This window comes from Echiichthys vipera (assembly GCF_963691815.1).
Source record: "Echiichthys vipera genome assembly, chromosome: 20".
In the NCBI taxonomy this organism is placed as follows: domain Eukaryota; kingdom Metazoa; phylum Chordata; class Actinopteri; order Perciformes; family Trachinidae; genus Echiichthys; species Echiichthys vipera.
In genome coordinates, this window is record NC_139845.1 from 21,700,650 (window position 1) to 21,725,493 (window position 24,844).

At 42.6% G+C, this 24,844-nt stretch overlaps 3 protein-coding genes and 1 pseudogene across 4 annotated transcripts; 1 reads left to right on the forward strand and 3 right to left on the reverse strand.

Moving 5' to 3' along the window:
- Nucleotides 1–1,330: 1,330 nt before the first annotated feature.
- Nucleotides 1,331–1,741, reverse strand: LOC310962918 (histone H3.2; the record flags this gene model as incomplete). Its single annotated transcript, XM_083935530.1, has 1 exon — nucleotides 1,331–1,741. The coding sequence occupies one exon, from the start codon at nucleotides 1,739–1,741 to the stop codon at nucleotides 1,331–1,333; it is 411 nt and encodes a 136-aa protein (XP_083791656.1).
- Nucleotides 1,742–2,123: 382 nt separating this feature from the next.
- On the forward strand, nucleotides 2,124–2,507 carry LOC310962921 (histone H2A; the record flags this gene model as incomplete). Its single annotated transcript, XM_083935534.1, has 1 exon — nucleotides 2,124–2,507. One exon carries the CDS (start codon nucleotides 2,124–2,126, stop codon nucleotides 2,505–2,507), a length of 384 nt encoding a protein of 127 aa, XP_083791660.1.
- Nucleotides 2,508–5,367: 2,860 nt separating this feature from the next.
- LOC310962923 (histone H2B-like) lies at nucleotides 5,368–5,742 on the reverse strand (the record flags this gene model as incomplete). Its single annotated transcript, XM_083935536.1, has 1 exon — nucleotides 5,368–5,742. The coding sequence occupies one exon, from the start codon at nucleotides 5,740–5,742 to the stop codon at nucleotides 5,368–5,370; it is 375 nt and encodes a 124-aa protein (XP_083791662.1).
- Nucleotides 5,743–7,561: 1,819 nt separating this feature from the next.
- On the reverse strand, nucleotides 7,562–8,141 carry LOC310962916 (histone H1-like; annotated as a pseudogene). Its single transcript has one exon. The product of its transcript is annotated as a histone H1-like (transcript).
- Nucleotides 8,142–24,844: the final 16,703 nt, after the last annotated feature.

Sequence of the window (24,844 nt, forward strand, 5' to 3'; positions counted from 1 at the left end):
TTTTTCTGTTGTATAAAACATGTAAATATTAAACACAATGCATGTTAAAATCAACTGATATATTTAATTGTGTTATTACAGTATTTATATTTTCTTATCTACTTTCTTGTTGGAGCCGCAAAACATTAAGAGAACTTTATAAAAACACATCTGTCACATTTTCATATAAAATCCAAATATAACATTTGAATATAAAATATGGCAGAATACAGGAACTGTGATCTCTGTCATCCACTCTCCTCTGGACCCACAAAGCCTGCATTATATTGTCTCATCCACTTCCATGTTAAAGCCCTCTCCCCAGCCCTTAGGACCACTGTGCTTTGAAAAGTCATGATGTGAGCTTCAGACACTTGATCAGTTAGAGAGTCAGTGTGTTTGTCTGTTGATTTTACCTTGTTACCAGCTTGACTTCTTCACTGGTTGTTGTGTAGTTCTAATACAGCACTAAGAAGATGTGGATATGTGGATATTTCATATTAGTGGATCTTATGAATAACATGTTAACAGTGTAGTTTGGTAGGAAGACACACTCCAGTGGAATCTGTGGTGGCTCTTAAAAGAACCTTTGCATTCACTGAGTGGTGCGTTCAAGAGCAGTTTATATATATATACACACAGTATATATGTATTTGTTTTTGTTTAAATCATCAGATATAATCTTCTACCAGATAATATTAAAAATGTTCTATGATGGAGAGGGGTGCTATAACTTCAGGGGAAATGAAATCTAAAAAAATCAAGTATAGACACGATGAAAAAAAATGTTGAATCTCAGTTTATGGTGTGAAATTGTGGAACAGTTTGCATGTTCAACTTCAGCAGTGTACACACATTACCCATTTAAAGACAGGATAAAGATATGGATGCTCACTAAATACAGGGATGAAGAAGGGCTTTGATCAGGTGTGTGTATGGTACATATATGTAAACGGCAAATATGTACATTTGGATTTGATGTTTGAAGTATGTCAAAACTTAATCTGAGAGCATTATTGTAAGAGATTATTGTTTAGGGGTAGGATTAAATATAGTTATTCCTACTCACTTTCACATGTGAATGACTATTGAAATTAACTTTTATCTTTTCTCTTTTTTATAGTTTGTTAGATTCAGTGTTGTCTTTACTTAAGGAATGTTACGTGTAGTAAATAAATAAACACCCTGTCGTATATTAAATGGGCTGTAGAGGCCCATTGGACTGCTGGTCCGTTCCTGAGCAGCTGTCAGTGATGCAGAGACATGTGTTGGCAGCAGAGGAATGAAGCCTTCAGTGAGGACTGAGGTGGCTCTTAAAAGAGCCGTTGGAGTTTGTGGAGCAGCGGACACTTTAAGCCCTCTCTCCGCGGATGCGACGGGCCAGCTGGATGTCCTTGGGCATGATGGTGACCCTCTTGGCGTGGATGGCGCACAGGTTGGTGTCCTCGAACAGGCCGACCAGGTAAGCCTCGCTGGACTCCTGCAGAGCCATGACAGCGGAGCTCTGGAAGCGCAGGTCGGTCTTGAAGTCCTGAGCGATTTCTCTCACCAGGCGCTGGAAGGGCAGCTTGCGGATCAGCAGCTCCGTGGATTTCTGGTAGCGACGGATCTCTCTCAGAGCCACGGTACCGGGCCTGTAACGGTGAGGCTTCTTCACTCCGCCGGTGGCCGGGGCACTCTTACGGGCAGCCTTGGTGGCCAGCTGCTTCCTGGGAGCTTTTCCTCCGGTGGATTTACGGGCGGTCTGCTTGGTTCTGGCCATGACTCTTTCTTTCTCTGGGGGTCTGGACTCACAAGAGAAACCTGGAAAACACGAGGAGACACGCGGCTCTTAAACTGTGGGACCGGCTGTGAAAGTGGTGACGCAGCTTCAGACCTGCGGCTCCTGATTGGTGAGGGGCTCCTCCTGGAGCTCAGCACCGCCTAGAGGGGCGACCCCCGCCCGAGTCTCCGCTCTTATTGGCGGACAAGCCTTTCAAAGTGTCCGCCAAAATCGAGCGCGCGTCGCCCCCTGCTGCTCTGCTGGAAGCCTCTCTTCTGGTTGGTCTGGCACCAAGTGTCCCGCGCTCCGCGGACATATAAAGGAGTGTTTGGGCTGTCGTTGTCACATTTTCTAGTATCGACTCTAGAAGACGCATCCAACGATGAGTGGAAGAGGCAAAACCGGCGGAAAGGCCAGAGCGAAGGCAAAGACCCGCTCCTCCCGTGCTGGGCTCCAGTTCCCAGTCGGCCGTGTTCACAGGCTCCTGAGGAAGGGAAACTACGCCCAGCGTGTGGGTGCCGGCGCCCCCGTCTACCTGGCGGCTGTGCTGGAGTACCTGACCGCTGAGATCCTGGAGCTGGCTGGAAACGCTGCCCGCGACAACAAGAAGACCCGCATCATCCCCCGCCACCTGCAGCTGGCTGTCCGCAACGACGAGGAGCTCAACAAGCTGCTGGGCGGAGTGACCATCGCTCAGGGCGGCGTGCTGCCCAACATCCAGGCTGTGCTGCTGCCCAAGAAGACCGAGAAGGCCGCCAAGAAGTAAACACCCGGAACCTTCAAGGGACACAACAACAACAACAACGGCTCTTTTAAGAGCCACACACGACCACTAAAGACACAGCTCCTACTCTAACTGTTAAATGTTTACTTATGTTATTTGATGAACAAAACTTCGACCACTGACTGTCATACCACTAATAAAGGACTCATCAGAGTGAAAGGGGGGAGAAAAAAACAAGACATCTATTGAGCTCAATCATGGTCATTCATTAAAATACCTGCCATGTGTTTTATTTGATATTGTTTGGCTGCTAGAACATTTAATCAGCACAACAACACAATCAGTTCTAATATTTTCCAAATGCACTAAGATAAATTGTAGTAGTTCATATACTGTATATGCAATTCTACACCCACTTTCATGTCCTAAATTGTAAAATTAAGAATAACACCATCTTAAATATTTACACCATTGGTCCATTATTATTTCATTATTTACAACTTTTTAACATCCTTAAAGTCTAATATCACTATTTTGCCCTTGTCCCTCACCAAGATATACCAACTTCAACAATGAGAATAAAGTTTAAAAACATGACATATCTGAAAACTTTAAATGTACTTAAATAGACTAATACTCATATAATAAAAAAGTATTTTAGTATTTATTGTCTGGCAGTTGCCAGCATTACGTTTTGGATCATATCTAGCTGTCACATAGTCATTTCCAACACACCAATGTATTTTACCTTCTAAAAGCATTAGACACAGATATGATTGGTTGTTTTTCAGGAAGTGAAAAGCGACAGTGGCGTTCACTTCAAATATAACATGTGCATTTTCACCTTGAGTGTTTTTCCAAGAGAAATCAAGGTAAATGTTGCTTAATCAGGATATATAATTATTGTTTATCATTTACAAACACGCTGTAACTCTGTGAAAGTTTGTAAGAGGATATACGTTTTTAGTGAAATACATGGATTTTGTGTGCATATTATGCTAGCAATCAAATCAAAGCTAATATGTAAAGCTACTTTGAAGTTTTTCATAAAATACTGTAGAAATGTCATTTCAACCCCAATCCCCTCTGTAGTGGAAAAGACAAGAGAGTGGTGGAAATTACATTTAAACTCTATTATTATGGAACAAAACAATGACCGTTGTAATTCCATTTTAGATTTTGAATTAAAACAAATGTCTGTATGTTTTAAAGATGCCACCAAAGACAACAGCTAAAAGGTGTCAGGACTATAGCGACTGCTTTTGCTTAGCACCTGATGGCTGCACCTAGTTCAGCCATGGGAAGAAGCTTGCCCCTCTACCAGCATATCACATCCTGACACATCACACAATAGAAGTCTGCAGCACATTCAAGACTCATATGAGGGGCGCATTGGTCAATGATGTGCCATCAGTTATGACGGAGATGCGTACCCAGGCATCATACAGGATGTTTATCTTGTTAAAACCATGAGCCGCATAGGTAACAGTCGATTCCACTGGCCAGCAAAATATGACATAATATTTAAAAAACAGTAGCTAGCCAGGCCAACTTTATATTTCAGGTTGTAAATAGGTTACGGTTAGCGGTTAGATGTTATTTTAATTAAATCTACAAATGTATAGTAGTTGTAAAAAGGTTTTAACTGTCAAATCTAGGTATGAAAGAAATTATATATATATATATATATTGGTGAGGTGACATATGTCCTTCCATTGTTAAGAAATATGCATATATTTAGATGTGCTGGAAATTACATTTTTAATAAATGTCAGAACATCTTTTTAAAAATAACAAATTATCTTTTGATTTCAGTGCGTTCACTATTGGACCTCTAATTTAGACAAATAAGAGAATCTTATGAGACTGAAGAGTGTGAGAGGAAAAAAATGTCATTACTTTTCTTAAATATATATATATATATATATATATATATATATATATATACTGCGGGTACATTTCAGGTATTGACAAAACACGGGAAACACTTGTTTTTTATTTTTTGTAATTCAACTTCTTTAGTCTGATAGAACACAAATTGTCTTCTGACCTCAAACTTATATGATTGAAGAGATTTATTCTCAAAAACATCATACTAACCATAAATTCGGTCAACTCTGTTAGGGACGAATTGGGTCAATTATTAGAGTAAAATAACAACATTTAATTTAAGCCCTTGCCCTCCTAAGATGAAGGACACATATTCACCAGCAGGTGTCGCTATAATCAAGTTGAACGCGTTTTTGCCTCTACCTCCGACATCCGTACCTCGCACATTCAAAATGTTTACATTCAGGCTTTTGAATCTCGGGATATAGGCCACGCCCATTTCCGCCTTTCTTGCAGCATCGTGATATATGCAAAAGCCACTTTTTCAAACTCCTCTAGGCCGAACGTACGATCAAGACGAGACTTGGTACATCCAATGTTTGGATGGGCCTGACCAAAAGCTATCAAAAGAATGCCGAAGTTATAATGGAACAACTTCCTGTAGATTAGTCAAAAGAGGAAGTGCTGAGAATCTTCCTAAAATTGTGTCAGATGGACACAAAACTAATCTAGTAATCTAGTTTTCTATGTCTTAATGAGGCCGGCTACTAGATTTCACAACAACAAACCACTAGGTGGTGCTGGTATACAGAATTCATCATATCTCAGCAATTATAAGTCAGATTAACAAGAAACTTAGAATAGTTTCTGATGCTCATCTGATGCTTTGAGAATAATAGGACATCAATCATCCAGGAGATGGCGCTGTTGGTGGTTGGACCTGTAAGTTTCAAGTACTGAACTACTATATATTTAAACTATGAGCACTTGTAACTGATTGAAATCTTTGCTCTCAGTGAACTGAGTGTGTGGCTCTTAAAAGAGCCTTTGTGTTGTTGGTCCAGCAGCAGTTTTACTTGGAGCTGGTGTACTTGGTCACGGCCTTGGTGCCCTCAGACACGGCGTGCTTGGCCAGCTCCCCGGGCAGCAGCAGGCGGACGGCGGTCTGGATCTCCCTGGAAGTGATGGTGGAGCGCTTGTTGTAGTGAGCCAGACGGGAGGCCTCACCGGCGATGCGCTCAAAGATGTCGCTCACGAAGGAGTTCATGATGCCCATCGCCTTGGAGGAGATGCCGGTGTCGGGGTGGACCTGCTTCAGCACCTTGTACACGTAGATGGCGTAGCTCTCCTTCCTGCTCTTTCTCCTCTTCTTGCCGCCCTTCCCGGCGGTCTTTGTCACGGCTTTCTTGGAGCCCTTCTTGGGCGCAGGCTTCGCTGGATCAGGCATGATTGTTTTGTTCTAAGAACAGATGATTCTCTGCTCTGCTGCTGCTTTGTTTATACGCTCCTATATGCAAATATCAGTGTGCTGTTGCGCGTCTCGGATTGGCTTAGCTGTGTGACCGACACTGAGCATGCGCCGACACAAACAAACCAGATGGTGATGAAAATATAGATCTTTATGGTTTTACATATGGAAGCCTATTTCTGCTAATGTGACAAAAAGTATGTTCATAATGAGAAAATTTCTCTAAACAATAAGTTAGTGTTTCAAAATATTAATATATAAAGTCATAATTATCATTAATATCCGAAATTCTCTCATACATCCAGTTATACAAGTAGAACTTTTTAGAAATATCACCGATAAACAGATTCAAGAGAACTGATCTCATCTAATGCTAATCACTGACATATGGAAGACTGAGTTTATAAAATCCCCCAGCAGCCAAACATTTGTTTCATGGAAAATAACAGTTTGGTGTTTTTTTTTCATGAATAACAACAAATAATCAAACTGATAATTAAAGTGTTTGAGTCCTAAAAATGACCGAATGTTTTCTGAGCAGGGCTGAAATTGTTTTAGAGATTTATGCAGAAAATCTTAGAGCAGTTTTTGCCAAGTGGACACTTCCGTCCTTATTGAGTCAAGAAGGTCGTACATTTGTTTCAGTCTTCTATTGATCAATTAGAATATGAACCCAAAAATAATATTACACAGAAGCCCTGAATGATCATCAATAACATACATTTCATTTCCTCCGTTTCCCCATGATAACAGGATTATTCATTTAATAGTGAATGAAACGTGAGAGGCCTGAGATTTCCATCACACCTGACATGTGATGCCTCCTAAAGACTTCTCACATCTTGAAGAACACTGAGGAAAACACTGACACATGATTTCAGTTGATTTGCTGTTAAGAAATTGAACTGGAATCTGTTTATTTATGTGCAGCAAAAACTATGTAGTTAATGAGGACCTCAGGTTCTCTTCACTTGCTCCTCTGATGAAGCTGAAGCCGTACCAACCGTCTTCTTAGATGACGCACACTGATGTGAACATTCTCTGTAATAAGGTGCCATGAAGCTGTTTCATGTGTCGGCCTTGATTGAAGAGATTTGTGATGGTGATCCATATTCTCCTGCTCCTCTGACATTGTTACACAGATTCTCCAACTCTCAAAGTAATTCTCTTGTTATCACGGAAAACAGATGAAATAAAATGTATGTGATCCATGAGCTGTTAGGGCTCCAGTAGTATTAAGACACACACCAACAGAGCCAAACTGATGGCAGATGAAGAAGACACATTTTCCCAAATGGACACAAATGTCTGGAGTTCTCCTTGAGTCAGTGATTTGGAAGAAAACACTGTTCAGTTGTTTCTATGGTGGCTCTAAAAACAGATTCTGTCAGAACAGTGTGGAGTTAGAAAGGACGACTTTGGACCTTTCAGAGTCGAAATGATTCATTCACAGAACCCATCATCATCATCATCATCATCATCATCATCATCATCATCATGATTATTGTTATTATGGAGCCATCATTTGTTTTATGTGTTGTGTTACTGTGTTACCCACCAACATGCAGTGATGTCATGTACCATGTATCACATAATGGGTCTTTAACTGTGTAAAGGAATATTAAGTTTAAGCATCAACGTGTGAAACTACACATGCTGATACTCTGAGATCTTGTGATGTAAATAAAGAAAAAGAGAAAGTGGAGAAGTTGTTGGAAGGAAAAAGCTCTTGAGTGAATCTGTGGTGGCTCTTAAAAGAGCCTGTAGATGCACCGGAGTGCTGCATTAAGGAGCTGCTTCACTTCTTGGATTTCTTTGCTGCAGCTTTCTTTGCCGGAGCTTTCTTCACAGGGGTCTTCTTCACCACCTTTTTGGAGACCACCTTCTTGGGACTCTTCTTGGCTGCAGGCTTATTCACCACCTTCTTCACCGGAGACTTCTTGGCTGCCGGTTTCTTAGCTGCTGCTTTCTTGGCTGCAGGTTTCTTCACCGGGGTCTTCTTCGCCGCAGGCTTTTTGGCTTTAACGGGAGATTTCTTCTTCACCACTTTCTTCGCCGCTGGTTTGGCGACCGCCTTTTCAACCTTGGTGAGCTTGAAGGATCCAGAGGCCCCGGTCCCTTTGGTCTGCGTCAGAGTCCCTTTGGTCACCAGAGAAGTCACCGCGGAGTTGATGCGTTTGTTGGACTTAACAACGTCGATGTGTTTGGCGGCCAGAAACTTCTTAATGGCGGACAGAGAGATGCCTTTCCGCTCCTTGGACGCTGAGGATGAGCTTCGGGAGGGAGGGTCCGTCCCTCTTGGGGCGGGGAGCAGCCTTCTTCTTGGGGGCTTTCGCGGGGGCTTTCGCCGGAGCTGCTGCTGGAGCTTCTTCTGCCATCTTCGTGTGTGCTGTGTTCGTCTGAGAGTGACTGAGCTGAGGGCAGGAGGTGGATGTTATAAAGCACGTGAGAACCGTGGAGAGTCAACTCACACAGCCGCTCCGCCGCCCTGCCGAAATGTGGCGACACTTTTTCTCCGCCACAGTTTGGGGATTAAATTCATATAAAATAACCTTTTTAAAACACGGTTTTTACTGTAGCAGCGAGAAAAGGTTCTTCTCTTCAAACTGAGCTCGTGTTTGATCACAAGGACTCTTTGATTTCATCTCAGGAGGCTTCAAACCTCTCTGATACACGCTCACTTTGGACAACTCGCGGCGAGTTTACTGCACATTTGGTCTCTGAAAGGGTGTAAAAGTGATCTGTATCACATGTTTCAGTGTTGTCGCAGTTAGCAGAGACGTGTTTGGATGTAACAAAACCGTGATTTATTTCGTTTGAATAAAGGACTTTTCCGGTGGAGGTAAACACACGGTCCGTGCCTCGGCCAGTTGGACAGTTAGACTCCTGTTCCAGATTGAGTGTCTGTGTAGATTTACCAGCCCAATTCAACAGGTTCATAATGAAAGATGTGTGAGATAAAGATGTAAATAAAGTCACATTCTGAGTGAAATCGATGTGATCAGCTTCAGTTTGTGTGGAGACCTGCGGCTCTCTGGCTGGAAAAGTGAAGAAGGAAATACAGAAAACACTTTCATGTGTCTCTAACGCTGAGGTGCTTTCTATATTTTATTATTATTATTTCTATATTTTATTAGATATTGTGGAAGATAGAGAAATGAGCTGCTCTCTTCATGTGGCTTTTGAAATGGCTAAACTGAAGTTGGTGCACAGTGGGGTCATGGTACATAAACCCCTGGAATGAGACTAGTCCTTGCTGGTTGAGTAGATAATAACTTGCATCACAGAGCCTCACAGAAAAGAGAGTTCAGAGCTGTAGAGTGTGCACAATAGAGATCTCGTGCCCACTCACCCATCACCTCGTTAAGATTCTAAAAAACAGAGGAATGCTCATTTCTTAATTTTAGGCACACACACACATACTCATTAACTAACAATTTTGTGTGTTGCAAACACAGACACATCTGTCTCTCTAGATAGCCATATAGGGACATGCACTAATTTCCTTGACTCAGCTTTTACTGTTATAATGTGTTGCCAGGCAGATTAACGCCCATTGCCGCCTTTTTTACCTTTACGGCGTTACCATCAGCCCACCAGGGTATATAAAGCCGCTACTCTTAGACCACAACAGACTCGTCTGATGTATGACCTGGTTTGAGTTGTATCAGAACTTGTCTCCGCTTTGCAAAGTGCTCCAATAAAGATATTGGTGTGATCTCAAGCCATCGTCTCAAAATCTCTTCTTCTATCCTCTGATCAACGGACCGGGGGAGGTAACTGCAGGTTGATCTCAACAATTTGGGGGCTCGTCCGGGATCGGAAGGAGGAGAAGGTAAATTCGACCCAAAAAGGTTTCTTCACAGGGAACAGCGTGAGACACAATCCGGCACATTAGTAAAGGTAAGCAGAACCTGTTTAATCGAAACTCAGCACATTGGGCATTCTAAAACATTGTGTCTTGCCTGCGCCACAGTGAGTAAACTATTTAAATTGAGAGAATGGTAAACTGAGAATGGTCCTGGTTGACCCCACCGTTATTCTGACGAGGATACGGACAAAACCTAGGAGGTTACTGGGTTAGAGGCCCGGGGAACTGAGGATACCCCGAATTCTATAAGCCGAGTCTGGGAGTCATATGTAGAGGCATCGCAATATTGCTATAAGTCAGGTCTGGGACTCATATGTGTGTTTAAAGAAGTGTGGAAGGTTCATGTGTATATCCACTTTGACATCAGACTGTATTCTGAGGAATACACATTTCTGTGGGACAACATAGGGCGGTATAGTTCTGTAGCTGTTTTTATGTGAAATGGGAAAAGTGATGCACGTTCTGGGGTAACCCTGAGAGTGAAGGCGCACAGACTTGAGTCTGTGTAGAAGCTTCCTTTACTAGAACGGCATTACCGGCATTGACCCCTGTTGACGAGAACAGAGAAGTGTTTTGGAAAATACATGCAAGCATTTAGGGAGAAAATGAATGATCAATCAATTCTTTAAAGGAGTAGAAATTTTTAAAATGCAAATATAATTTGCATGAGTGTAGGGAATCCCAACTACAATAAAATGGGCGTATGAATGTGGTAAGAAAAATAAACTTTGGGGTAACTCATTTCAGTGTCTAAATATCCAGTTTGGATATTAAAGGGTGCGTTGCTCTGAACGAATGTGTCGTACAAACCACCTGGCTGAAAGATTATCCAAAGTAATTGTATGTGTGATAAGATCTAACCATGTTCGGATGGAAAGATCAGCATGTGTGAAATCTGTCTGAGTGAACAATAAGCCCATTGAAAGTAAAAGCACATCCCAGTGAGTCAATAAAAAAATGGGAAACAAATGGGTAAGTTAACATTTTTACAGATCCTGCTAAATTTATAGCAGATAAATGGGTTAATGTGGTTGAGAGCTTCCATTTTGGCATTACTAGACTAAGAGTTTTTTTTTTGGTTTGTTTGTTTTTTCGTCTTTTATGAGGCACATGTTTAGGTACATATATAGTGAAGAGGGTAAAGTGATGAGAGAGAAAGGGACAGTGAGTAGGGAAAGATAGGAGGGAAAGCAAACTCAGTTATAGAAAGACAAGAAATTAAAGAAATAAGTATGTGTGACAGAAAGAGAAGTGAATGAATGATGAGGAGCAGAGATTAGGGATAAAAGACAGGGCCTCCTCCTAATGTGTCCAAGCCATGCAGCCCCTCCATCAAGCCCATATGCATATTCCCAGAAGGACTCTGACAATGAGGGGGAGGGGAGACTGAACCCGCATCTGTTGTGTCAGTTGTCACAAAACCAGTAAATAAGGAAAACAGACTGAAACAAGGAAAAAGTTAGCATTGCTTCTCCAGAAAAGTTCTCTCTCCAAACAGCAACTTCTTTTTTGACTACTGGCCTGAAGAAAAGGAAACAGATGTCCACGGCTAGATGTTCAGTTGAATTGAACACTGAAGAGCTTGTGTTCAGGACATGGCAGCCAGAGGAACTAAAAGATTGCAAGGAGGTGGGAGCTGGAGAGGTGTGAACGCAACATTCGACTGGCCATTTGGTTCGCTATACCAGCAGAATGGGGCACAGAATCCTGGACAAAGATGGCCTCATCAAGACAACAGCAGAAGGAGAGAAAGAAGGAGACTGGGACAAGATCCAGAGAAGTCCTGGTTGCGTGTTTCTGCTTGGGGTTTTTTCATAGTTCCCCCATGAACAGGCCATAAAGACAGCGGAGGAAGGTCAGAGCATTTGAAAATCACAAATTAGAAATTAAAGATAAAAACATCCACACTAGATGACACCGTTAATTGAACTTAGAATGAACATGATGATAATGTTCAACACATACATACACTTGCATATACATATAGGAACATTTAGTAAGAATAAGTATTGGTGTCAATAGGGAAAATTAGGGTTTTGCAGTGAGAGTAGATCATTAGACACAGAAAGTTAAGGTTTTGATTACTAGGCTCATAAGAAAAAATATAATTAATCACACATAACTACTTGAAACAGTGAAAGATGAATTGGTCTCATTAATGTTTGTTCCTTAGATTTTGTCCAGTGTTTGCTCCGTTCTCCTTAAATACTTGTGACTTTACTTTGTAGGATCTTACAGTAGATTCCCCTTCAACTATTATTCTTTCTATCAGTTGTATCGTTTCACAAACGTGTAGAAATGAAGATGTTCTGTCATCCATTAGGAGAAGTAAAGATTTTATTAGATTCAAACCAAAATATAACACGATTCAGATGTTCAGTAAACTACGGTAGCCCTAAAGGGTCAAACATCACATCCATTTTATTTTATCTATTATCTCGTGATAACATTTCAGATCTTGATAAAAACCAACAACAGTGTAGTCTTTTAAATCATTCATCAATCATCAGCAGGAAACATTGTTCAGTGTAACAATGTCAGAGGAGCAGGAGAATATGGATCACCATCACAAATCTATATGGTGATATAGATATATTTAATGTGTCTCAGAAAGATGCAGAAAAACTAGTCCATGCATTTGTTACTTCTAGGCTGGACTACTGCACCCCTTATTATCAGGCTGCTCCAATAAGTCTGTTAAGAGTCTCCAGTTGGTCCAAAATGCTGCAGCTCGTGTACTAACCAGAACAAATTGAAGAGAACATATTTCTCCTGTATTAGCTTCTCTGCACTGGCTACCTGTAAAATCTAGAAGAGAATTTAAAATCCTTCTCCTTACGTACAAAGCGCTTATTGGTCAGGCTCCGTCGTATCTTAAAGAGCTCAGAATACCGCATTATCCGACTTGATCGCTGCGCTCTGAGAATGCAGGGCTACTCGTCGTTCCTAGAGTCTCCAAAAGTAGAATGGGAGGCAGGGCCTTCAGCTACCAAGCTCCTCTCCTGTGGAACCAACTCCCAAGTGTTATTCGGGAGGCAGACACTGTCCCCTTATTTAAGAGTAAACTTAAAACTTTCCTTTTAGATAAAATTTACGAGCCCTCAGCTATGTTGTTATTCTTTAAATGATTTTGTTCTGCTTAATTCTGCTGCTATAGGCCTAGTCTGCTGGGGGATAATACTTTTCCTGATACTCTGAGCTTCTCTCCCCTCTGTCTGTTTCATTCATGTCTTATCAATGCCTGTTACTAATTCAACTTCTTCCCCGGTGTTGTTTGTTCTTTGTTGTCTCGCCGGTCTCTGCTGATTGCGCTGGTGGCTGCCGCCGTGGTCTTGCATGACACATCCTGCTTCATTTATAACTATTAGTCATATATACTATCACTAGTCTAATAAACTATGGAATTTGTAGCCATAGAGGCACCATCAGTGGTATGTCTCGCTGTGTCGTAGCTGCTGTTGCTGCTACTCATCATTGATCATGTTTGCCACCATAATTATTATTATATTCTATCACCTTAGCTGTGCTTGTTTCTACTATTCTGCTGTATTAACTCCCATAACATATAAGTCATAATCACAGTACTATAGATATTATCATAGTTACTGGAAGTGTGTCTGTCTCTGTCTTTGTGTCTGTCCTTGTCTCTCTCTGTCCATCTCTCTTTTCTCTCTTTCTCTCTTCTTTTTTTCCTCCCCAACCGGTGCAGACAGATGTCCGTCCTCCACAGATATGGGTCTGTCTGACATTCCTGCCTGTTAGAGGGGAAGGTTTTCTTTGCCACAGTACTCTACGGGGGAATTGTTGGGTCTGAAATCATGTGTCAGCGTTTTCCTCAGTGTTCTTCAAGATTTGAGAAGTCTTTAGGAGGCATCACATGTCCGGAGTGATGGAAATCTCAGGACTATCACGTTTCATTTATTATCTCAAATTAACTATCTAGTTATCATGGGAAAACTATCTAGTTACTGATCAAACAGAGGCTCTGCTGTACTTTGATTTTACTTCCATTATTATGACAATGTTAAATACAATCAGCTTTATTATTGTAATGATGTTTGTTCATGTATGAATGTTATATTTATAGCTTTGCCAGTCTGGCTTTGCCAGTCTGGTTCTGACATAAATGGTTGTAAACTATGTTTAATGTCTTTGAATGAAATGAATCAACACTTCAGAGGACAGTAAGAAGTGATCACTCTAAAACTCGACTGTTGAGCTTTTTCATTTGTGTTCAACTTGTGGAGCATTTCTAAAGAAGAGCGCCTTCATTTAGGTCGACTATTGTGCTGCATTAGAAGGGCATGTGGGTGAATAGTAGTTTCTATGGTGCGTTCACTGTCTGACAGATTCCCCCATACAGCCTCTGTTCAGACCTTCATTAAACATAGAGGTAGGAAGGTTTAAAACATCATTCAGGTATAACTGGTAGAACTCTGTGGGCTGACAGAGTACAGACTATTTTAATTTATGACGAATGTAAACATGCAAGTTCTACTGATTATGGTCTGCATGCTAAACAGGTGAACATGGTACGGTAAAAGGACTCTTAATGGAAACTATGCAAGTTACAGCAGAAAGAGTTCTGGCTAACTAAATCTAAACCTGTAGAATGTGCATTACGTTTGACACTTAAATCATACGGACACTGAATGAGCACTTTGTCACACATTGTCTGGATGTGGGGGACGGCAACACACTTCACTTCTGGGCTGTTAGCTAAATAAATACAGAAAGTATAAAACAAACTACCGTAAGAGTTTATTGGTTATCCTATACTGTATTTTATGTGTTTTTGTAAACTGCTGGAAACTCAATTTCCTTGTGGGAGTTCATCCCAAAGGATCAATAAAGAGAAGTCTAGTCCAAGTTACTTTACATTGTTGAATATCAACCGAGTTTGTTTTTCTAGTTGAGACTACATAAACTTATGTGATGTGTGTTTTTGTGTTATTTACAACTGGGAAATTATATTTCATAAGGATTTTCCCCATGTCATCACAATACAAATCATTGTAGATTTATATAGAAAGAAAAAGTCATCCTAGGATTGAAACCTAAACTTTAGATGCTGAGTATCTCTGTCCAGATGTTGAGAAAAATCATTTAGAAATGAAAAAAAACATTCAGTAAAGGTCATTAAAAAAAAAAAAGGCTTTACAGTACAGATTTGACATTGATGGCCTGTTTTTTTTTTTTTTTTTTTTTTAAAGAAAGTTCTAAACAATAAAAATGTTGGTCGGTGCCAAAACGTGTGGTGAAGGCTGGTCATTGGTTCTGTTGGAAACCCCCTCAGTCAGTATAAAATGTGACATAAGCACACACTAGTGAGCAAACTGAAATGATTTCCAGGTTAAAAAGAGACTAAAATTTAAATATTAAGTATAAAATGTAAGGAACTCTTAATTTAGGTAACGTATGATTAAAGAACATCACACTAATATCACAGTGAAATCACCTCAAACATAAATTATCCTGATTGGGGGTCAGATTCAAGCAGCTGATAAACTCAAGCAGGACTAGTTTTGTAGTTACGTCCACAGAAAAATACAAGTTACTGCTAATGCTGTTGAATTTAAACCAACCACTGACTTCATTGACTTGTGGTAGAGTTCATGAACTGGTTTCTAGTCAGATGGACTGATGAGATTTTTTTTTTCCTTTGGTGTGAAGTTTAAAGAATATTATCTGCATAAAAAAGAAAAAAAGAAAACACTGAGACGATAATGAGCAGGCGTTTTCTAAATGTTAGATTTAAAGGCATTTTCTAATGAAATGAAATATGAAATATGTGCAGCATTTCCAGAACTAAATTCTACAAAATTCTTGATTTTTATTGCAGATATTTTTGCAGGAATTAGAAAATACTTAACCCTCCTGTTGTCCTCGGGTCAAAATGACCCACCACTGTGTTAAAAAAAAATAAAAAAATCCCCTAAACGATATTTTTTTAACCTGAAATTTTATGACTTTTCCTAGATTGGCACTGTAGGAATTTTACACAATACTTTTCAGAATTTCACACCAATCAAAAGGACCTAACAGAGTTAAATATTGCGTAATTCAAATTCTACAGGAGGCTTTCTGGAGTCAGCAGAGTCGTTGGTAGTTTAGTGCGCCAGCAGGCATTTATTAGCAGAAGGACATCGGATGATACAGACGTCTGGAGAAATGTTCTATTCTCTATCTAGAGTGACTGTGAGCACACAGTACCCGTGATCAGAGGCAAGAAGTTCTGATATCTATTCTAAAAACTCCAGCATATAAACTTGTTACAAAGGCGTGGTTATGTGTGCGCTTGTGCGTGCATGTGTGTATTTTTGAAACAGCCGTCAGGACACCTCCATCTCGACTCCCAGGCGTAGGGGTTCCCTCTGTGTCCACAGGAGTCTTCTTCTTTATCTGTGAAGGAAACAAAACACGGACAGCAATTCTCCTAACTCTTACGCTATCTGCCAGATGCCTGTTCGAGCGCTGACTAGTTCTTTGTCTTTGTGACCTTGACTTGTTCCTGTGCAGAGAAAGCAGATGCAGATTGAATCAAAAGTTTATGTGCTATGCTGGGAACAGAAAAGTTTGAGCTTGAACTAATCACTATCACACTTTAAATGATCATACCTAATAATCACACTTATCACATTCTTATTAATCATTACTAATACACACGCTAACATATGATTATTAATTGAATCATTGATTATCACACTCTTATTAATCATTACTAATACACACGCTAACACATGATTATTAATTGAATCATTACTAATACACACACTAACACAAGATTTTTTATTCTTCAATTCCCCCTGTTGATCACTCACTAGAGTGATCATTTCTTCTTGGCAGGTCAGACAATGGGACTATCTCATTGCAAGGGTCTGTGTCTGTTGTGGCTAACATTTGATACTTGGGCCCTTCCTTTTTTATAGCCGTTTCGAGAATCCTTTCAGTCATTGAGCGAAGGAATGGAATGCAACAACAGCCACACAAGGTCAAAATAGCTGCAAACACAGCAATTGACACCAATACGGAGGACACAAGGGCTTTGTACTTTCCAAAAACACCCATCCAGCTGTCCCACATGCTTGTGTCCACACCTGAGTGCTCTTTCATCTTTTTGTTCAATACTCTGAGACCTTCTATGGCTTTTGTCAAACTACCATCTGCCGCTGTATTATTGGGGATGAATGTACAACACTGATCACCAAAAATAGAGCAAACGCCCCCCCTCTCTGCCAACAACATGTCTACTGCAATGCGAGTCTGGAAGGACATCATGGAAGTTGCACTCAGCTGATCTTTCACTGCATCAATTACTTAATCTCTGCACATTGTAATGTACGTAATTGATCCTGTCAACATTCTTATTGGGAGTGATCGGGAATATTGCAGCTATCACTGGTATGTTCTCAAACCCAGCTCCTACCTGATCTGCTAACTTATATTGATCCGGAACGCCCCTAGGGACACCAATAGCATCAATATACGTAGGGTCTGGTTCCTGTTTCCAGTCACGTCTTTTCCTGACCAATGATACACCTGACAGCTCCACTGCCTTACTAATGTCAGTACCGTCCATGGGAATTACTTTAACCGGAAGGATAAGGGACACTAGAGCACAAACGGCCATTTGGTTTTCCGGGAAGATATCATACAGTCTCCTATCCCCACAGTACCACCAGATGTCGGCTCTAGACAGTATGTTTTGACTTTTGTTATACAGAATGACCGTCTGACATAGGGAGATATTAAATGTTGATAGCGGTACACTTCCTGTGAAATTAATGCATGTGTAATTCATTGGTGGTATTATAGTAGAAAACAACGGCTTCCTTTGTGTCGGGGGAGTCAGTGGGTACACTTTATCAAATCTGGAGCAGTTCTGAGTCGGATTGTCTTGTGTCATAAGGTTAATCATACAAGTGGCGTTTATTGTGGCTGGTACAATGTGTAAAAGAGGTCTAGGTCCCATACACACCAAGCAACTCGTGCTTGCTCCCACTGCTGCCTGTTGAGCTAACATTAGCCAGTTGTTACCTTTACCAGAAATCCCCGTGGCAACAAAGAAATCAAAATCTGTATCATCTTGGTCACCCCATACTATTACTTTGACCTCCCCCCTTTCGGTAGCGGCCTGGTTAACCAAAAGCTGGCTATTCCTCCGAGCAGTGGTGTTCCTCATCTGTGGTTTAACCTTAATCTGAAAGGAGGGGTCTTTGCTTGATTTGTAGTAGGCCCAAAACAGGAGATCCCACCCGTTATGTTGATTTACTCCGGTTAGATTGAATGTCAATTTAAGGGTGTGTCTGGCCCCTGACCCTGTGACCCGCATTGTAATTATTTTCTTCGCCTCTTTTGCACTAGTGGTGCTGGGCTTACACCCCACTCTCCCATCGTCTGCGAAGCATGTTCCCCACCCCGTATTCTTGAGATCATTAGTTAAGTACCAGCCACTGGGATGATATTGACCTGCGTTTGTCGATCCCCACTTCCCCGTTTTCCCATACAGTGTGCTGAGTTGTACGCCAAACGTAGTTATGTGATTGAGATATGGACAGAATTGTGTCATGCTTTTGTGAGCCTGTGGTTGACTGCAGGGGGCGGAGTTCTGTTCACTTTCTGACGTTGAACGGGTCGTACGATTCTTGGCATGAGTCACATTACTTGGGGCTTTAGTGGGGACGGTACTGTTAGATTGCAACTGGGTTTTGTAATCATGGAGAAGTAACAGCGGGAGTACTACTACTAGGGTGATTCCTAGGAGGAAACATAATGTTCCTCTGAGACCACAAAATCCTGGGTGTCTAAAGGGATGCCACGGACGTGGCCTGCCAAGTTCCATAACTATCAAACCATACACATATAAGATAGATTACCACTAAAATAATGAATATTACAAAAAACACACTAAGTGTCCACACACACACAATGTTTGTTTTTGTGCTCTCTTTTTTTTTATTTTTTTTTTCACTCTATATACTGTGGTGTTTTTTTTTTTTTTTTTTTTTTTTAATGGTGTATGTGAGTCAATAATGGATTATATGTATTTACAGAAGTCCCTTAACCCTGTTCGGTTAGATCTGTTCTGACTTGGTCTAGGGACCTTTTGGGCTCCTCCCCCTGTCTACACCTTGAAAGGTGAATCCACTTGTCACTGTCCTGCACTTTTACTGCTGTGGAGGTTCGCTCCACTACCCTATGGGGTCCTGTCCACCTGGGGTGTGTCCACTTTCTTTTCAATGTCTTTACATACACCCAAGGTTCTCCTAGCAAAGTCAGTGGGGCTGGTGCTGGTCCTGACCCCCCTTGGCTTCCTGCCAATGTCTTTACCCAGCCTTGGAGCTGAGTCACGTAGGACCGTGCTAGTCCGGGTGTGGCCCCTGGCTCTAGTGGTTCCTGGTGTCTTGGTCCGGGGATGGTGCGACCTGTAAGCAACTCGTAAGGGGTAAACTTCTTTTCTCTGTTCACACTGGCCCTAACAGAGTGCAATGCCATAGGCAAGCAGTCTAACCATGATAAACCTGTAGTTACCATCATTTTAGCTATTTTCTCTTTCAGAGTCCTGTTACATCTTTCTACTCCTCCCTGACTCTGGGGGTGGTACACGGTGCCATAAGTATGTTTGAGCCCAAACAACCCTTCAACCCGTCTAAGGTCCTTCGATCGAAAGTGACTGCCATTATCTGAATGGATTACTCGGGGCATCCCATGTCTAGGGATTCACTCATTAGTCAACCACTTACACACTGTCTGTGCATCCTCTTTCTTTGCTGGTACGGCTTCTACCCATCCTGAAAATCTATCATAGATAACCAACAAGTATCTAAAACCTCTGCATGCATCAATCATGTCTGTATAGTCAATACATATCTCCTCTCCTGGCCCTGTCAATTTTGGACGAGCCCCTGGGTGAGGTGAAAATGTTGGCGCTACATTATAGGTGTTACAAATGGGGCATGATTTCACTTTGTTTTTTATCATAGCTGTCATGAATGGATGCCACCATCCTTCCATAGTATTCTGCATTTGTCTGGTTCCCTCATGTGTTGGTCCATGTGCTTCGTCCAACAGAGAGGGCGCCAGTGAGGATGGTAACACTGGTTTCCCTGTCTGTGGACATCGAAACAGTCCTTCTGCATCTTTAACTGCTCCTCTCCCTATCCACATGGATCTTTCCTCTGGCGAGCCTTCTTGCTGGAGAGCTACTAGCTGATTGACTGTCCATCTTGGGGATAATGGCTCTGTTAATTCTGACTGCATCATTAGCAATGGTACTCTATACCCTGCTGCTTTCTTGGCCGCAGCGTCTGCCGCTGCATTTCCTGCTGCTGTGTCTGATTTCTCTGTGCTGTGACCTTTACATTTTACTACCGCTAGTTCTGCTGGTTTCATAAGAGCTTCAGTCAGTTTCCTCATCTCCTCCTCATGCTTAATAGGCAGACCTGAAGCTGTCACAAAACCTGCTCTCTCCCACTCTTTTAGCTGACAATGCACTGCTGCACATGCATACGCTGAGTCTGTATATATGTTTACTCTCTTTCCCTCACCATGGTTACAAGCTGCTGTCACTGCCATCACTTCCGCTAGCTGAGCTGACGGTTTTTCTGTCACTTCTCCTGTACTCAGTGTCTTAAACTTTCCCTGATCTTTGGTAACCACTGCCCATGCTGCGCTTAGTCCTCCATTATCTTTTCTGAAACAACAGCCGTCTACATACAAGTCCATGTCTCGTCGGTCCAATGGTCTTGCATGCAAGTCAGGTCTCACTTTAATGGCTTGCGCTGTCAGTGGAATGCAGTCATGTGGGTTTTTGTCATCTGGAACTGCTAAACAGCTCGCTGCATTAATTCCTTCGTGTGTGTACGTTATGTTTGGCGCAATTAAGCTGTCCTCTACTTTCCTCAGTCGAGAGCCTGATAGAGTAAAAACGGATGATGAGATTAACGCTATTACACTATGTCTGGTCAAAATTTTAAGTGGATGCCCTGCCACTAGGTGTTCTACTTTCTCTAGGACTCTTGCTAATCCTGCTGCATGTCTCACACACGGAGGCTGTCTCAACTCCATGTGATCTAATGGTGTGCTTACATATCTCAGTACTGCTCTCCCTTGTGGTGTTTTCTGGTATAGTACTGCATTCATTGTCCCGTCTTTCTCTGATGTGTCTAGATAAAATGGTTCTTTGTAGTCTGGAGTCTGTAGAGATGATGCTAACGCCATCTCTTGTTTGAGTCGTATGAACGCTTCTTCGGCCTCCATAGTCCAGTTCAAAATCTCCTTCTGATTTCTCATCCCTGCTTCTAAGACCATTCTTCTCAATGGGCCTGCTTTGTTGTTATAGTCTGGGATGAAATGTTTGCTGTATCCTGTCAGTCCTAGGAAGCTCAACATTCCTTTCACGTCCACTGGTTTTGGATGTCTTAAAATCGTCTCTCTGTGTGCTCCTGAGAGACTGGTTCCTTCTCCGGTTATCCATCTCCCTAGGAACTGCACCTGTGTTCGGCAACACTGGAGTTTTTTCCTCGAGGCTTTGTAGCCTGTTTTAGCTAGTGCTTTTAACACTGATTCTGTCGCTTGTAGGCAATGTTCTGCATTGTCTGATGCTATCAACAGATCATCTACATATTGTAGACAAACAGTATTCTCTGGGAGTGCTACCTCCTTCTTTAAATGCTGATTTAACACTTTGTTGAACACTCCGGGTGAGAGATTCATTCCTTGTGGGTAACATGTGTATTGATATCTCTGTCCCTCCCATGTGAATGCAAAGTATTTTCTTAAATCTTGTTCCAGGGGAATGGAAAAGAACGCACTAGCCAAGTCTATTACTGAGAAATGGGACATTTCCCTAGTGAGTTCTGCTAGTGCTGTGTGTGGGTTTGGAACGGGAATAGGAGGGGTTTCTATTCTTCTGTTGACTAATCGAAGGTCATGTGCCATCCTGAAAGTGCCATCTGGTTTTGGGACTGGTAGAATAGGAGTGTTCCAGTTGCTGTCGGAGGGTTCCAACACTCCATTCTGTTTGAGTTCTTCTATGGTTTTAGTTATGGTTTCCTTTGCTTTTACATTTGTAGGGTACTGGGGTACCCACACTGGCGGTCCTGGTTTTACCTTGAATCTGGGTGGCTCCGTCGGTTCACATCGTCCCACGTCATTCTTTCCCTGTGCCCACACTGTGCTAGGTATTCTTCCTAACATGGTTTCTGTCTGTTCATGATCTGTACTTTCCCTGCCATGTGTTCTTGTAATTACCTTTTTCTCTAATTCTGATTGTGAGGTGGTGTGATGAGTGATCTTATACACCTGTCCTTCTTTAGAGTATGTGACTGCGGGGATTGTGGTTTGTTCCCAGTCCTGTAACTGAGAGGCGGTTTTTACCATGGGCCCTAAATCTTTAGCTTGACTTCCTGTTCCTAATGCTAAGCTAATATGGGGTGCTGCAGTGTCCCCCATGTTGTACCACTCTGCCTGTTCTGCAGTGAGCAGGACTTGTGCTACTACTCCTTTCTTTGATACATATATACAGTCCGAAGTCAGTGTCCAAGGGGAACCCTCCACTTCCCTAAATTTTTCTTCATACACTTCTTCAGTTTGGGTGCGGTCATAGAGAAGAGTACAGTGAGGAACGTCAGGGACGGGTTCATATGGGTGCACTGAGTGAATCCACGGTGTCCATTGTTGATACAGTTTCAAAACATTGGTGATTGGCGGGTCTGGGTCTTCCTTCAATTGAGCCCAGTAAACGTTGGCCGACTGTTGCTGCTGATCAGGATCTTCCCCTAGGATCCATTGTCCATTGTTACATCTTGAAGTAATTGTCTCTGAACAGTCTATTTTTACTCCATTAGGGAAATGAACTTGCACCCCCTGTGGGCCACATAGGATAGATGCTTTTAATCTGACTAGGACGTCTCTTCCTAGCAGTGAGATTGGGCATTGTGGCGAATATACATAGCTTTGATGAAACTGGTAACCAGCTATTTTCGTGGGGAGGGGTTCTGTGAAAGGGAGTGGCATTGGCTGTCCTCCAAATCCCACCAGGTCTATGGAATATCTGGAGAGCTGTTGACCGAACTGAGGTTGTATCAGAGTCGAATGTGTTGCTCCTGTATCGACTAAAAAGTTCACTCTTCGTTCGTTCACTTCTCCCCGTAGCAAGGGGTCAGCCTCTCCCCTCGCCCTTGACCCTGGGCACCCCTAGTATTGGTCTGGATACCCGGTGCTTTGGGGCAACTGGTTACCTGGGGCCAGTTGTGGTTGTGGTGGCACATGCTGTTGTTGCTGCTGTGGTGGTGGTCCCCCTCTTGGTGGCCCCCTCTGGTTTTGTGGACAGTCTCGTGCCCAATGTCCATGACCTCCACACACGAAACACCCATTGTCCCTGGCCCCCGGTGGTCCGCCCCTGCCTCTTCCATAACCTCCTCGAGGATTAAAGCCTCGTCCTCTTCCTCCTCTATAATGTGATTGTGGTGGGCCCCATGGTCCTGGCGGGTTCCATGGTCCTTGGGGAGGGGGTCCTGCATAGAATTGGCCCACAACTGGGGTAACAGGGATGGGGATTCCCATTGGCGCTGGCTCGGCCTGTTGTTGGCTCATCTGTGCTTGTGTCTTCGCTTTGGCTGCTTGTTTGTGACTTGCGCCTTCCTCTCTAGCTTTTGCTAACTGTAATTTAGTCAGTTGTATTTTCAAATTCTCTACCTCTGTCTTGCTTGCCTCTTTTCTCTCATCTGCTCTGCGCATGTGATGTTGAAGTGTCCTCATCCATATGTGTAGTGGCTCTGTGTCTGCCCTGGGGTCATCCTCCATCTTTGCCTGTACTTCCTTATCTGTTCCCTTCATAACGGCTGCTTTAAACATCGATCCCTGTAATGGATCTGACCCTGGATTCATTCCTGATCTCTCCTGCCAGTCTTTCCTGCATCTCTCCACATAGTCTGCTGGTCCCTCTCCCTCTTTCCTCACAAATGCTACGGTGTGATGACTACCCTGCTGTGGGAATCTTTTCCTCAGGGCTCCTCCGTATGCTGTGGCGTGGTGGCTGTAAGGGTCTTCGTTAGGAACGTTGATGGTCCTTGCATCTTTATCCAATTGGTCTGTTGTCCCCAATCCGTATTTCTGTCCAATTAATCCTCTCACATCGCCTATGGTAAGTTCTGTGCCTACGGTTAGGCCAGCTAATTTCTGTAACCACATTCCAGCTCCGTCACTAAGTGGTGGTAGTTGTGCATTCATGTGTTCCTTGTCGGCTAAACTAAATGGTTTATATACTGGTGGTCCTGACTCTTTCGAAAGCACCAGCGGCATCATGCCGGATGCTTTAGCAACACCGCTACGCGTTCTACATGATACTGGTTCTTCTATTCTCTGTTGAGCTAACTCTAATTCATGTTTGTTTCTTATTACCATTTTCTCTAACCTATTCACGTAAGCTTCCACATCCACTACACTACTTTTGGGCCTTCCTGCCCCACCTTTTCCTCTCTCTCTCACCAAGGCCTCCTGTTTTGGTGAGGCAGCGGATCCTTGGCTCGTACAATCTGACCACATATCTTCATCTTCTCCTTCAACCTCTGAATCTGAACTAGCCACGCTTATTTTCAAACTAATGTGTTTATCTTTAAATCCCCCTTTCTTTTTCCCATGTCTATCACTTTCCTGACTCCTATGGTCATAGTCAGAGTCATGATCTGAATGGTCTGAGTCAGTCTCATGTTTGGGTCTGCATGCTTGGTGTCTGTGAATGTTCGTGTGTGTTTTTTCATTGAAGGGCAGTCTTGCTACCCCCCCTGTTGCTCCCACTGTCTCTTCCTCCAGCTGCTCTCCGAAGGCCCCTCCTTTCTGTTGTGCCCTCTCATGCCCCCTCCCTTCCTCATCTCGCGCTCCTCTCTGACGCTGTCTCTCCTTCCGCTTTTCCTCCTCCCACTGTCTCTCCTCTTCTGTCTGAAGTCTCACCCTCTCAGATTCACCTGTTATTATACTATAATCCTCCTCTCCCATTTTATCACTCTTTTTAATATCCTCACGATCTGCGTTTCTTCTCATTCTTACCTTCATACTTCCTTCTGCCTCAATTGTAGGTAACTGTAAAGACAACTCTGGATAAATGCTGCTTGAGGGTGGGGCTGACGGTGCCGAGACTGGACCTGGATAGGGTGGAGGCCCTGCGTCTGCCTTTTTCTTCTCTACCCTATTTCTCAGCTGTCTCTGTAC